Source organism: Camelus bactrianus, chromosome 16, assembly GCF_048773025.1.
Source record: "Camelus bactrianus isolate YW-2024 breed Bactrian camel chromosome 16, ASM4877302v1, whole genome shotgun sequence".
Taxonomy (NCBI): Eukaryota; Metazoa; Chordata; class Mammalia; order Artiodactyla; family Camelidae; genus Camelus; species Camelus bactrianus.
In genome coordinates this window covers 7,443,399-7,457,284 of record NC_133554.1, presented here as the reverse complement: position 1 = coordinate 7,457,284, position 13,886 = coordinate 7,443,399, and the positions used below count along the sequence as shown (strand labels likewise).

The following is a 13,886-nucleotide window of genomic DNA, read 5'->3' as shown; positions in this document are numbered from 1 at the left end:
TGTGTGCTCTGTTATTTTTGAGTGGGGGAGTTCTTTGGTTGGGGGGAGGGCTAAGGGAAGGAAGGGTGTTGCTTCCTGCCATTTCCTACTAGCCATTTCTCTCTCACTCTTGTTTTAAATCTTGTGACTTTTCCTTTTTCTCGTTTTTATTTTTTGGGTCATCAACTAAAACTCTGAGGCTCTTTTTCCAACCCTAACCCCAGTGTGATGAGCTCAGCATAGAGATGGAGGATGAACAGCAGGATACCTACACAGGCCCCAGGTGGAGGGCAGAGAGAGAGCAGGGCTTACTGCACAGAAGTATAGTGGAAGGGGTGCCTGACAAGGTTCAGAACTGCCTTCCATTCATCCTTTTGATCATCCCATCCACCTTCAAGTTGCTTAGTTCCCCCAAGAGTCAGTAGAGGTCACTGCAGCTTCACAGGTTCAGTTCCAAGTTTGCAGAAGCACCGTTTTTGTTTTGTTTTTTTTTTTAAGCAGTTGCGGGGTTAGGCTTGCATAGCTTGCCAAAGATTTGAACTGCTAGACACTACACCTTGACATGTATTGTTCACTACTAGAGCTTCTCAGAGGTTTAGAGACCAGACACAATTTTTGAGGCTATTAAAAAATAAAAGGCAATTCCCACAAGCATTTATTGAGCATTTGCTGTTGTTGTCCTTGGGGATACAACAGTCACAAGTGAATCATTGCTCTCATGGAGCTTAAACTCTACTGGAGGACACTGACAGAACACATACTATCATAAAATCAATGAAAAAATTAAAACAAGGCATTATGTTACAGAAGATGAGGGAGGAGGCTACACCAGGTTCAGTGCTGAGAAAGGCCTCCCAAAGAGGGTATATGGTTACAAAAATTGAGGTTTATTCTTAATTTCACATTTTTAACTCGGGAAAATGCAACACAGTAAATTATACACACAAAGAGTTTAAATTTCTTCAGTAACGGAGTGTCACTTTAGAACCTTCAGTAAATCATATCTTTTATACCAAGTGTGTTTTTAAGTATTCCACCCACAGATAGTGACATCCTACATAGTCTCAGACCTGGACCAATGCTTCTTAAATTTTTATTTAAATAGATTACCTGGGATTCTTCTTAAAATGCAGAGTCTGATTCAGTCAGTCTGAAGTGGAATCCTGAGATTCTGTACTTCAAACAAGTTCCCAGTGATGATGATGCTATTGGTCCTTGACTATATACTGTTGTAAGATAGTAACAGGATTTTAAGTAGAACCCATGCCTTAAAACAGGTGATGGAACACAAGTTTATCTTACTTTTTTTTTAATACCTTTATTGTGGTATGGTTTCTGTACAGTAAACTACACATATTGCAAATACACAATTTGATGAATTTTCATAGATGTATATACACTATATGTATATACAGTGAAACTACTACCACAATCAAGATAGCTAGCATTTCCATCACTCCCCAAGAGGTGCCATTTTTGAATTCCTAACTTACCCTTCCCACCCCTCTTTACTCCCTGGTAAGTTTGTTCTTTATGTCTGAGTCTGTTTCTGTTTTGTAGATACGTTCATTTGGGGACACAAGTTTAAAACTGTGATGTGCATCTTTTTGCAGTAGTAACAGTGTTTTCTTATGACTGTAAAGATAACAGATACTGTCAGAAGTTTACAAATTGATGCCTCTGCCAAATGGCCTCTCCCTCCTATCCTTGATAGGCTCGTGAGGTGACTCAGATAAATACCTTTTGGACCTTCTCATACCTGCCCTAGATTCTGAAATGAAGCAAGGCTCCTAACCTCATAGGTAGGAATGTATCTCCATAATTTTAGGAGCACAGCACTGAGAGTGGGGAGACATTAGGCATATCAGCAAGGGGTGGGGTGGAGTACGGTTTATTTTTCTAGTTCTCTTAGGTGTTAAGAGAAGTGAGATTAACGTTAACATGAAAATCAGCTGTTTCTCTCCTATTCCATCTTTTTTAAACTTTGAAATCATTGACACAGTATTGCTAAAATGGGACCTGTTGCTCCCACACACCAGAGCTGCCCTGGACAAAAGCCAAAGACCTAGCTAAGGAAACAGTCTGTCCTCCTCCCACGGGAACATCGTAGACTTTGTATCTATCATTCCTGGGCCACTCCATCCTGAATATGCAGTGCTGGCACAGTCAATAGATGGGGGCGATTCGTCTAGGAGCCTCCCCAGCTCAGTATCAACACCTCCCAGGGCGTTCCCTCCTGCCCTTGGCTCATTTCCCCCATCAGTGCCAATCCGGGATGTGAGAGGGGGTAGTCTCGGCACCAGCCCCCTGTACTACAGCACGCCCTGAGGATGCAGCTCCCACCTTCCTTCTGCCGCAGCTTCAGGGTTCCTCAGTTACAGCGTGCAGCGGGTCATGTGGGCCAAGTCCTTGATCTCCGGACAGTACAGCACTGGGGGAAAGGAGGAGGATTAGCAGCGGCAAGACACGGCCGAACCTGGGCTTTCCGGGGCGCTGTCCCACCACAGCCTCCCCTGGCTGCTCCTCACCGTTGCTAGGCAGCGGGCGTCGCCAGCGGTGCGCGGGCGCCAGGACCCGGGCCCAAAGCCGCCGGATCGCGCACCACCCCGCGCTCCTAGGCCCCGCCCACTTCTCGCTCTCCTCTTCCTCGTCGACCTCTCTGTCCGCATCGCCGATTTCCCGGACCCGGCCACCCGTCTCATCAGGTTTGCGCTCGGCCCGCGATTTTGCCTCCAAGCGGGCCCACAAGTCCGGGTCGACAGCGACTTCCGTGACCCCGCCGCGCGGGAGCGGGGTGAGCGCGCGGCAGAAGGGGCACGTGACGACCCGGCGCAGGCGCACCACGCGAGCGGCCGCCCCGCCGCCGTCGCCGCGCGCCGCCAGCTCGCGCAGGCAGTCGGTGCAGAGCGTGTGGCCGCAGCGGGCGCGCGCCGTCCCCGGCAGGCGGCGGGGTGCGCGGACCCCGAGGTTGAAGGGCCGGTAGCAGATATTGCAGTCCAGCTCGCCCCGCTCTGGAAGAGACGGCACCCTCAACAGGAGCTGCATCGTGTCCGCCGCGGACTTGTGGGCGTCGCTAAAGCGGCTGGGTCCGCCGACAGAATGAGCGGGCTTGTCCTGGGGCCGGCGCCGCGTCCCCTCGCCCCTTTTAATAGTGAGACCCCGCCCCTCAGAGGCGTCACCCCGCGGTCAGGCGGCTCCCTGCCGCGGCACGCGTGGGGGCGGTGGAGGTGCGAGGCTGTGAATGCCAACGATGGCGAAGCGGGGGAGGTGGCCCAGGCGATGCTGCACCTGGAAGGTGGGGGGCATACCCCCGACTCCCTCCACGTCTTCCTTTATCCCCCACGCAAAGCCAGAGCTCTTTAGTTCTGTGTGCAAAGTTGAGCCCTAGCCCGAGCCACTGGCATAGGGTTTCTCACTCTTTCATAACCGCACCCAGACATACTTCCTAAGCCCATTCTGCCCAATCTTTAGTGGGCTCCTGGGTGTTTGAGCAGATGCTGCTCTCAATTTTCTTTATTATATGTGACATCCCTGTGTTCTTGTAAGATTGGCTTCTCAAATTTCATTCTCAAACTGCTCGATTCCCAGCTGACATCTCAGCTTAAGGAGGGACCTGAATTCCAGGACCACGGAGTTAGGAATGCTGGGAATCCTTTCCATCCTGAGTAGCCGGGCCTGGACACCCACACACCATGGTGGCTGCAGCAAAGCTGCCCAGCCTGAGTTATGATTCAGAGGTCTGACGTCCCCCACAGGTAAACAGGACATAGTACTCACAGCCCACATTTCCTTGAGTTGCCACACCCACCCCCCAGCTGCCTCCTCACCCTCCTCTCCTGGACTTGGGTCCACGTTGTGTTGTGGAGGTTCATCGCACAGACTCTAGAGCCAGCTTACCAGTTGTGACATTGAGCAAGTTACTCAACTTCTCTGGGGCCTTGGTTTCCTCTTCTATAAAATGTGGATGATAGTAGGATTGAATCAGTTTATACATGTAAGGTGCTAAGAATGATGCCTGGCATATGGTAAACAGCAGTAGCTGTTACCATCTTGTACCCACAGCCTGTACTGTGTGTTCATTGCATCTTCTCAGTACCCAACGTTTTCAACACCCATCTCTTCAGGTCAATACGAGATGGGCTTCTCCATACCCATGGTATGTATTTACTGGCTGTAACAGGCAACATAAAGCTGGTTTTGTTTTTTAACTAAACCGTTAAAACCTTTGAGGTTAATGTTTTGTGAGGAGGTAGATCATAATTTTAAATTACTTTACATCTTCTTTAGAACTTCTGAGTTGTATCATCTTTATTGGGGAAGCTATCTGCTTATTCCAGTGATGCTGTCATAATTCAAAACTTTTTTGGAACTGCTCTTTGAAATGGTGCTTAGAGATCTCTCATGCTTTCATATCTTCAGTTGGTAATGAACTCTTAATCTTGCCAGATAGATTTGATTATATAAATGCTCCCAAAGTGTTTGACAGCCAAAACCCTTCTAAGCTCCAGCCCTGGATATCCACTCACCTGCTTGACTTCCTTTCTTCTTTATCAAGAACCCAAACTGATGATCTCGCTGTCCAAAGCAGCTTCTTTTCCAGTGTTTCCTACATGGGCCATCAACCCACAGAATCATGGAAAAATAGTTTTAAAAAGTTGTTTCAAGCCATTAAATTTTGGAGGTGATCTGTTGTATATCAGTAGATAACTGATTTAGAGAGGGCTTCCTACTGTCCTGAGGATAAAGATAATATTCTAAAATGCCCTATAATGCCCAATATGTTCTGAAGCCACCCTTGTCTCACATTCCGCTTCCATCCCCTCCTTAGACACTGGCTTAGGAGACCTTTGGCTTGTGTGTTCCTTTCTGCCACCAAGCTTTCTTGTGTGCTGTTACCCTAACCCGCTTGCTTTTACCTTAGCAATACCCACTCATCCTTCAGCTCTCAACTCAGCCTCACCACGTCAAATATCCATTATAGACTCTGGTAACATCATGTGCTTTCCTCTGGACTTTGGACACCCACAGCCGAAGTTTGTATGTGTTTGGTGGGTTATTTGTTTGCCTTTCTCATCTGTAAACTCCACAAAGGTTGTTCCGAGCCTGGTTTTGTTCACCACTGTGTTCCTGTCCTATACTATAGTAGGACTCAATAAATAAATACTTGTTAAATTAATGAACGAGGTAAGTGATAAATGGTAAATGAGGTGTGACAATAACGAAAGGTTTCTTACAAGGGGTTTCTAACTGCCTCTGAAGGTAATTCTAAGAGGACTTTTTGGCGTGTTATGAGCAATGGAGGAGGCATCATTAAAATAAGATCATCATCCTCCAAGGTAACTATTTAAGGAGAGTACTATTTCGAATTTAAAAGTGTATGTTTGTTACAGAATAACTAACCATAGTTTAGTCATCCATTTCACCTCTTTGTTTCCTCTGCAATCTTCCAAAATGAGTGGGAGATGGAAGGAGTGGATGTAAGTATTCATTAGTTGATCCGGTTGGTTGCTAATCCAGTTGGTTGCTAATCCAGTAAATGGCAGGATGCTGACGTCTCTTTTGGAAATTGGTTTTACTCGCTCTCGCAGCTTCAGGATCAAGGAAGGGTGAGGAAGGGGAAAGGGAGATGGTGAGGTTGTATTTTAAGGAAAGCAGAGCTCATCCTCCCCTGCCTTGTGATGTTTAAAGGTTGTAACTTCCCACCCACTTTCTGTACCAGGGAAATCAGAGTTCTTGGGGGAAGAAGAAGGGTAATTCCATTTGATTCTGCTTTTCTGCCACCCTCACACCTGATCACTCACTTATTTTCTTTTTTACTTATAATAACTCCTTTCCCTCTCTCTGTATCATTTCAACCATAGACTGGTTTTCATTTTACCGCTCCTTCACCAAATCCCAAAGCTTCAACCTCTGAAGAGCCCCTCCCACTCAGCCCTAAGAAAACCACCCAGATAGTTTTCCTTGGCACATGTGTGGGTATCAGGCAAGAAGAAAACAAGCATGGCTATTATAGCTTTCAAAACAAAGCAAGGATAATAGTGTCAGAGGGAGGAGCAACAAAGCTATGAAGCCAGGCCTCTGGGTTCTAAGGCACGTGGTAACTGAAGGACAGAAGAAAACTGGCCTGAAGTATCTGGTGCCTGGGTTCTTCCTGAAAGCAGTGACCAGGAGCCCAATGGCTGGGTCACTAAGGTAAACGAGCAGTGGAGAGAAAGGTAGTGCTCGACTTTCTAATGGCAGGGGCTGGGGGGGCAGATATGTGATCCTGAGATCCTAGCCTCTCAACTCCCAGCAATTTCAGACGCCATGAGTGATGATCAAGCTGAGATTTTATTTACAGTTCCCTGGGAAGTCTTACACAAGAGGGGCCATCATTATTGCTTTAAGATTATTGCCAGAGGAAGACTACAGCCCTCCACTGCCAGGTAGGAAGTCTTGCCCAAGGCTTAAAAGTTTATCCCCAGGCCTTTTAATGTCAACCCCATTTCTCTGTCGTGACCTAAAGGCTGTCACTGTTTCCTGTGAGGCGTGGCCCAACTGCTTTCCAAGGGCGACCCGGGCCACTTTTGCCAGGATATGCTATACATGGACCATCAAATCTCCCTCATCAGTGCTATGTCATTGTATGCCCCACCCTACCCCTCTCAGCAAGAACAAAGTACCAACACTGGTTCTCGTTTTCAGCCCTCCTCCACCTGAAGCAGAGGCAGGCTCCTGGTTTTCCAAAGATTATCATTTACTTCATGCCAGGACCAGCCCGGCTTCCTTTGTACTGAGTAATGTAAGAGCCCCATTTCCTTTGGCCGTGATGACATCACAGCTCATTTCTTACTAGGCTGTTATTACCCCTTGATGACATTTCAAGGGCCACTTCTGAGGTACTCTGCATGTGTTTTGTATCTGCCTTTTTTCCCCCTGGACCTTGGCGATTAGGGGAAGAGGAAAGGGAGCAAGACCAAGTGGCAGAGAGGGGACGGCCCAGTAGCTCATAACCAGGATTAGCAAGAAGACCTCGGAGAACGCAGCAGGGGGCGGCGGACTACTTTCCCTCTCAAGCCCCACTTCGGGAGGATATGGCTTTGTTCATGCTATCGCTACTCGAAGCCGGAACTCGTTAGTGGGCGGGGACGCCCCACCTCAGCCGCTAAATGGAGGGATCGGGAGCAGGAGGGCCTCGGGGCGAAGGCGGGGAAGTGTTTCACGGCCTTGCAGCGGCTCCGGGTTTGGGTTCCTGCGCCACCGACGAACTATTTCTTGGGATGCGGTTTGTTGCCCAAGAGCCCATCTATCTCCATCACCGTCTGCGGGGTCAGCTGGCTCAGCACCTGGAGGAGAATGGGGTGGTGGAGAGGGCAGTTCATGCAGGGTCCCTGAAGAAGGCAGGAGGTTCGAGGACCCTGGGAGCAGCACAGCCAGGACAAGTGGCAGGGAAAAAGTTGCAGCGGTGCCCCTGCCTTGCCTTCTCGCCCTAGGACCTCTTATCTGCAAAGCGAGGACCTTGTAGTGGGTGACCCTCACAGGCCGTTCTGGGTTGGACAGCAAGGCCTTGACTGCTGGGGAAGGGGAGAGAGATGGGCTCTGCCTGAGACCCCACTCACCTGTAGGGCGCCCAGGTGTTCTATCAGCTGCTCTGCACTGGACACCCCCAGCAAGACTGAGCTGACACCCTCACTGCGGAGACACCACGCTGAGACAGAGGAGGAAAAGAAAGAGAGAGAACTGATGGGAAACAGCACATAGACTTGAAAAGTGTCTCTGAGGAAGAGGGTCCTCCCTGAGGACAAACCCATCTGTGGTTTGGCAGCATCTCAGGAGATGACAAGGCCCCTGCAGGGTCCAGGGCTGGCAGTGTCTCACCAATCGCAAGCTGCGCCACAGTGCAGCCCAGCTGGTGAGCGATGGGGAGAAGGTCCATGACTTTGGCTTGTTGCTTCTTGCCATCTTCACTCTGCACTTTGTCTTTGAGCCACTGGTAGCCCTGGAGGCCAAGGAGAATTAGCAAATGACCACTCCTCAGATAGTCCGCTCCTGCCACCCTGACCCCCAGATCTCACCTTGATGGTGACCCTGCATGTATCTGGGACTCGCCCATCATACTTGCTAGTGATGAGGCCACAGGCCAGAGGGGACCAGGTGACTGAGCCAACACCTAAGAGGAAGAGGACTGAATGTGGGAAAGGGATCTAGGTGATGGTGAGGCCGAGGGAAAGGTAGGGATGAGGGGACTGCGAACCAATCTTGTGGTAGAGCTCTGGCAGCTGCATCTCCACCTTCTCTCTCTGAAACAGATGATGCTCAGCTTGTTCACACACTGGAGGAATCAGATTGAACTGTCTGGCCATGGAGTAGGCCTCCTAGGTTGGGGTAAGGAAGAGCTGGGAGTCAGAGCACTCCTTCCATTTTCTCCCATCCCCCTCCTCCAGTGGAGTGGGGTTTGGAGTGGCTGTGTGAAAAGTGGGAAGAGGTTGTGGGATAGGGGGAAGTGGGTGGAACACTCACCATGATTTCTGCAGCCCCCCATCGAGATGTCCCCCAGTATAGGGCCAGGCCCTGGTTGATGACGTAGGTCATGGCTCGCACAATCTCTAGGCACATAGGAGAGGAAAAGCCTCACTGTCAGACCCCTGGCATCCAGGTTCCAGATCTGCAGACCTCTGCCTGCTCCACCAAGACCCCACTTGTGGAGTGGAGTTGGAGAGGTTGGTATCTGCTTTTCACTTCCCTCCCTGTCCAAGTCCTGGGGTCTGAGCCTCCACTGTGGAGCTTGGGAGGCCTCCTGAGCAAGGGCTGGCTTCATGCTGAGGGTTTGAGAAGTGCTTAGTTTTGAAGGGCTGTCAGGGTTGGGGTGCTTTTACCCTCCATAGGACTGTTGGGGTCTGAGCGATTGGCAAAAACAATGTCCACATATCCCAACTGGAGGCGTTCCAAGGATCCTCGCAAGCCTGGGGTAAGGATGGGGAGAGGCAGGTAAGTGCTAACGCTTCAGTTTTCTAAGGATTCAGACCTTACCCCCTTTGCCATGGCCACCTAAATCCAAGCTTTCCTATTCAAAGTCTTAGACTCAGAGCTTCAGAGAATGTTCCCAATGCCTCTGGCTTCCATCCCCAGCCTCCTCAGGTTCCCAGCCCCTAATCCTCACCCTCGATGATGTGTTTGCGGCTCAAGCCTCGCTCAGTTTCTGCCCTGTAGGAAAAGGTAAGTCAAAGATGAGGTGTGTCAAAGATAAGGGACCAAGGCTGGCCTGGAACCATGAGGAACTGGGATTGCAAGGGTTCTCACAGGCAAAATACAGACAGGGGTAGCAGGTACAGGGACTGCTGTCCCCACCCCCATCCCTTGCACCTTCACACAGTCCCTGTAGATCTCCCCAATTACAGTGAGGCAGCCACTTACTGTCCTCCCCAAAAAATCTTGGTGGTGATGACATAGCTTGATCTCCTGGAAAAAAACAGAAATGGGAGAACCAAGAAGAAAAGGATTTTTGAATGATCATGTCTCCAGCAAGCCCCGCCTCCCCCAAACATGCCTTACCTCCAACTTTTGCTCTTGAGGATGTTGCCTAGGGTTCTTTCAGCCCTGGAAGGAAGACAGTGCAGAAGAATTGACCCCTCCAAGGTGGATCAGTTTCTTCTCCTCCTTTCCACCTTTCCCTTCAACTAACTTCCTCTCTTGTAATACGGAGCATAAATCCCCATCCTAGACCGTAAGAGGGGTTCCCGGAACTAGGGTATAGTCATATTGTTTTCATTGATTCATTCAACAAATATCAGTTGTGCATCAACTGTATTCCAAGCTCTGTTCTGGGTGCTGAAGGGACTGGATAGGATGAGAGGAGAGGGACCAGCTATGGCACAGCCAGGGAGGGCACTGCTTCATCTGGTTCCAACCATCTGCTTTGCCCTCCCCTTTATAGCCTCTGCAAAATCCCACCCATTTTCCAGAGTTTAGCTTGGACTCGGCCTAATTTTATGGAAAATGTTCTCTGATTGCTATAAGCTATGTTCAGTCCTTGTCAGCTTCCATAGCTCTTACTGGCTACACAATTCTTTGGCACTTAATTATGAGTTAATGTGTGACAAGTCTTAAATCATGGTGGGCTGTTACTGAAGTGTTTCATTGTTATTTAATCTTTCATACCTCCTTGTCTTTTGATTTGTTTGTTTAACTACTTAGACTGTGAGCTTTTTAAGGGCTTACTGATGGCATCCCATCAGTGCCTGTTCTGTGCTAGGCTCTGCGCAAGTACTTAGGTGACATGGGGAAGAGCAAGACAAGGCCTGTGGAAGGAGGAGCCTCCCAGTTGAGCAATGAATGTGGTTTGTAAACCAATAATTGATGAACTATGTGCCAGAGGGCATATAAAGTGCTTTGGGAGCTGAGGGGGTTGGTGACCAACTGTGGGGAGTTGGGCAAAGACTTCTCAGAATAGCTGACATCTAGGCCAAGTCTTAAAGAGAAGCAGAAGAGTTTGCCAGAAGGGGAGGAGGCAGGGGTAGGTAGGTTATCCTAGGTTTTGGCTATTCCCAGTGTGAAACCATGTGTAATGTGGTTCAGTGTGTTTGTCATTTAGGTTTGTCATCCTCACATAGTTGCACATAACTGATGTCCAGGAAATATTTATTGGTTTTATTTTATTTTGACCACACAGTATGCCTCATTGCTCTCAAAGATGGAGAGAGGCTGATGTTGGGACTACAACTCCCACTGGCCGAAAAGTTGGAACTTAGTGAGGCAGAATTCCTGGGGTTCTTTAGGGGGAAAACCAAGAAGCCCTGATGTTCCCTCGGCCTTCCTAATGTAACTTAGCTCTTTGACCCTGGTCCTTACTTTCCTGCTGCGTACACTTCGGCGGTGTCAAACAGGTTTACGCCATGCTCATAGGCTACTGTCAGCACATCCTCTGCTGTCTAGGATGGTAAGAGAAAGAGCTGAAGATCAACCACTGGCCTCTCAGTTACCTTCCTCACTGCACCCTAGCCCATCACATGTCAACCTTGGTTTCCATGTTCATTCCCTTTTCCCCATCCTCCACCCTCAGGTCCACCATTCTCCATGCTTGTTGTCCAAACCCCTATCTAAATCCATTTCCCCCCTTTTTGGTTCCCTCACACCCCCTCACCCTGTCTAGGTCCCATCACTTATACCTCATCTGAGATCTGAGAACCAAATGTGACCCAGGTACCTGCAAGAGAGAAGCCAGGCAAGTGAGACCTGTGGGGGCCAGCCATGAAAGAACACCCCTTCCTTTCATTCCTCTTCTTTCTAACTCACCTAGGCCAAGACAGGAGACCCGAAGACCAGACTTTCCTAGGTTCCTGCAGGATACAGAAGCAGCAGGAAGGGGTGGAGACTCCATTAGGGACATAGATTATCAGCCTCCAGCTCCTCTCCTTCCAGACTGAGATGCCCTCAGGATGTCTCAGGCCAAAGAAACTAGACTCAGTGGGCCCACTGAATTGGGCAGTGCTATGGCCATAGTGTAAGTGAACATATGACTGTTCCTCTGGAGCCACTGTCCAATGCCTCTTTTCCCTCCTATCACATTGAAGATGTGCTGCCTGCTTAGCGTTTCTTCTGGTGGGTCTTGTCTGTGTCTGAGTCATCTCTGGGATGTGTGGAGTCCAGATGGGGGGTGGGGGTGGCTGGAAGGAATGTAACTGGCTGATCGTGATGTTTGTGAAAACAGGTCCTCAGAGTGCTGTGCTAAAGGGCAGACACTGGGGTGGAAGGGGTAAACCAAGTCAAGTTCAGGCACTCAGGCAGGAAGGGTCTTTGGATAGGCTAGGCAGATGGGCCTCCAGCAAAGGCAAATAGGACACCTGGGGAGGGGCATAGTAGGAAAGGCCAATTCTCCCTGTTCCCCTCTGCAATCCCTCTGCTCCTGTTGGCTTGGGAAGTCTGTCTTCCAACCAGAAAGCCCCCTCTTCCCAAGACCCCCACCCAGGTAGTTGGCTTAGCTTCTGGATCAGGACCACCACACCAAGGGGATCAGATTCCTCAAGTGACAAAGCCAGGTCAAATCAGTGACCTCTGCTCACTCCCAAGTAGGAGTCCATCCCCTCCCCCCTACTGCTAGTTCTGAGAGCCCTGCAGTTCTCTGAGATAGTCGATTACATTTCAGTCCACCTTCCCCACCTGGCCCCTGTCCCTCAGCATGGGGTTGAGAAATGTGGTCCATCCTTCTTAGGGCCCCACTGCCCTCCCAACTAAGAAAGGTTGCAGGAGACCTTGGGGCAGGTGGGGGCAGTATCTGGGTCAGGCACCCTGAGCAGGCCAGAGTGGGAAGCTGTTTCCTTCCCCTCTCTTCCCAGGACACAGACCCAAGGACACTCCAGAGGGGTGCGCAGCCTGGAGATCCATGCATCCCTGGTCTTGCTGGGGGTAAGGAGGGAGGCTTGGGAGCATTCCCTAGTCTGACAGGACCCGGTCAACCTTGGCAAACTTGATTTTCTACTAGTCAGGGGTATCGATGGAGACCAAGAGAGGGAACATGGAAGGGAGTGATGGCAAGAAGAGATAGAATGAGCTGGGACCTTCTTAGTGAAGTCTGAGGGGGTCCTGGCAGCATCCCAGGAAGCTTCAGGGGTCAGGAAAGGGGAGGGCTCAGGAGATGTGGCGGGCTGCCCGGCCACCGCCATACCTGTATTTCATGCCAGTGCCTCGGCCGGTGCTCTCTCGGAGGGCCCCAGCGGGTGCTGGGGGTCGGGGGACCACTGCGGCCCGAGCCTTGGGGCCCGACCCTCCTCCCCCCGGAGGGTTCCCATGCCCCCCGCCTACCGGCCCGCCATTACCGCCCCCGGGGCCCGGCCGGGGTCCACACAGACGGTCCTCACTGCTTCGGCTGCGAAGGTTCTGCTCGATACAAGCGATAGACACCTGCATGCCTGCTGGCCAGGGCGGGGGAGGGGGCTCCGAGGGGGCGGGAGGAGAGAATCGGGAAGCCCGAGGGGAGACAACCGCGGATGTAGTGGTGCGAGCCCTGGGAGAGCGGGAAGGGTGAGGAGGCTGCGGCGGGAGCCGCCAGGCAGGATCGGGCCCGCGGGGGCGGGCTGCTGGAGGTCGCGGGGTTTGCGGCGGGAGAGGAGAAACGCGGGGGGCGCCACGAGTGGAACGATTAGGATACGGGGGCACTGCCGCGGGGAGCAGAGGGAGAAATGAATGAGGGTAAAGGTCGAGGGGGATCCTCTGAGGGTAGGAACCTCGGGTGGTGGGGGGGTGAGCAAGGAAGAGAAAGGCCACCTTAGCCCGAACCGCAGCGGGACCTGCTAGGCTCCCAGTCGCGTCGGCAGCTGGCCCAGCTAATCAACATGCAGGCACCGCCCCCTTATCTGCATAAAGCCACCTCCTCCCTGCCAAAACCTGCCGCTTATCTGCATAAGCTCCACCTTCCGAAGCCCAGCAGCTTGATTGTTCAGTGGGCTCTGAGGAACTAGAGAGTAGAACCAGGACGGTGGTTCTCCACTTCTCTGGACCTCGAGGCAGGTCGGCCTTACTCCAGCCCAGTAGTTTTCAATACGGGGGTAACTTTGTCCCCTAGGGGATATTTGGCAAGGTCTGGAGACATTTCTGAGTATCACAATCTTGGGGAGGGTGTGTGTGTGTGTGTGTGTGTGTGTGTGTGTGTGTGTGTGTGTGTGTGTGTGTGTGTGTGTGTGTGTGTGTGTGTGTGTGTGTGTGTGTGTGTGTGTGTGTGTGTGTGTGTGTTATGTGCCGCCAGCATCTAGTGAGTGGCAGCTAGGACAAAGCATATGGCAGCCCCCCCACATATACACACAAGATATTACGCAGCCCCGAATGTTAATAGTGCCTCCACTAAGAAACCCGTAGACAAAGCCTCTTTGCTGGCTCAGGGGATGTGGACACCCTGGTTCACACCTTCATGAGTGGGGCAGGCCTAATCGACCACT

At 50.9% G+C, this 13,886-nt stretch overlaps 2 protein-coding genes across 4 annotated transcripts; both read right to left on the bottom strand.

Moving 5' to 3' along the window:
- Window positions 1–603: 603 nt before the first annotated feature.
- RNF227 (ring finger protein 227) lies at window positions 604–3,503 on the bottom strand. Its single transcript, XM_074342279.1, has 3 exons — window positions 2,508–3,503; window positions 2,323–2,410; window positions 604–1,205 (listed from the first exon to the last, which is right to left on the bottom strand). The coding sequence occupies exons 1-2, from the start codon at window positions 3,022–3,024 to the stop codon at window positions 2,355–2,357; spliced, it is 573 nt and encodes a 190-aa protein (XP_074198380.1). The 5' UTR covers window positions 3,025–3,503; the 3' UTR covers window positions 604–1,205; window positions 2,323–2,354.
- Window positions 3,504–4,077: 574 nt separating this feature from the next.
- KCNAB3 (potassium voltage-gated channel subfamily A regulatory beta subunit 3) lies at window positions 4,078–13,765 on the bottom strand. 3 transcript variants are annotated; one of them, XR_012499383.1, is made up of 16 exons: window positions 12,620–13,765; window positions 11,251–11,294; window positions 11,124–11,161; window positions 10,807–10,886; window positions 9,511–9,555; window positions 9,373–9,417; window positions 9,119–9,162; window positions 8,835–8,921; window positions 8,479–8,564; window positions 8,213–8,333; window positions 8,034–8,128; window positions 7,837–7,957; window positions 7,578–7,666; window positions 7,116–7,304; window positions 5,380–5,567; window positions 4,078–4,585 (listed from the first exon to the last, which is right to left on the bottom strand). XR_012499383.1 is itself a non-coding variant. In XM_074342278.1 (14 exons), exons 1-14 carry the CDS (start codon window positions 12,859–12,861, stop codon window positions 7,227–7,229), a joined length of 1,215 nt encoding a protein of 404 aa, XP_074198379.1. In that variant the 5' UTR covers window positions 12,862–13,765; the 3' UTR covers window positions 6,291–7,226. The 3 variants fall into 3 exon arrangements, 1 of the variants encoding a protein (XP_074198379.1); XR_012499384.1 differs by having other exon boundaries at window positions 5,403–5,567; XM_074342278.1 differs by lacking the exons at window positions 4,078–4,585; window positions 5,380–5,567 and having other exon boundaries at window positions 6,291–7,304.
- Between the last annotated feature and the right edge of the window lie 121 nt (window positions 13,766–13,886).

Excerpts from the sequence above, each read along its gene's own strand:
- RNF227 (XM_074342279.1), bottom strand. The coding sequence starts at position 3,024 with ATGCAGCTCCTGTTGAGGGTGCCGTCTCTTCCAGAGCGGGGCGAGCTG. Across the intron at positions 2,411-2,507 it reads ACGCCCGCTGCCTAGCAACG|TGCTGTACTGTCCGGAGATC; the intron begins GTGAGGAGCAGC and ends CCTTTCCCCCAG.
- KCNAB3 (XM_074342278.1), bottom strand. The coding sequence starts at position 12,861 with ATGCAGGTGTCTATCGCTTGTATCGAGCAGAACCTTCGCAGCCGAAGC. Across the intron at positions 9,163-9,372 it reads AAGATTTTTTGGGGAGGACA|GGCAGAAACTGAGCGAGGCT; the intron begins GTAAGTGGCTGC and ends CTTTTCCTACAG. Across the intron at positions 7,958-8,033 it reads CATGCAGGGTCACCATCAAG|GGCTACCAGTGGCTCAAAGA; the intron begins GTGAGATCTGGG and ends CTTGGCCTCCAG.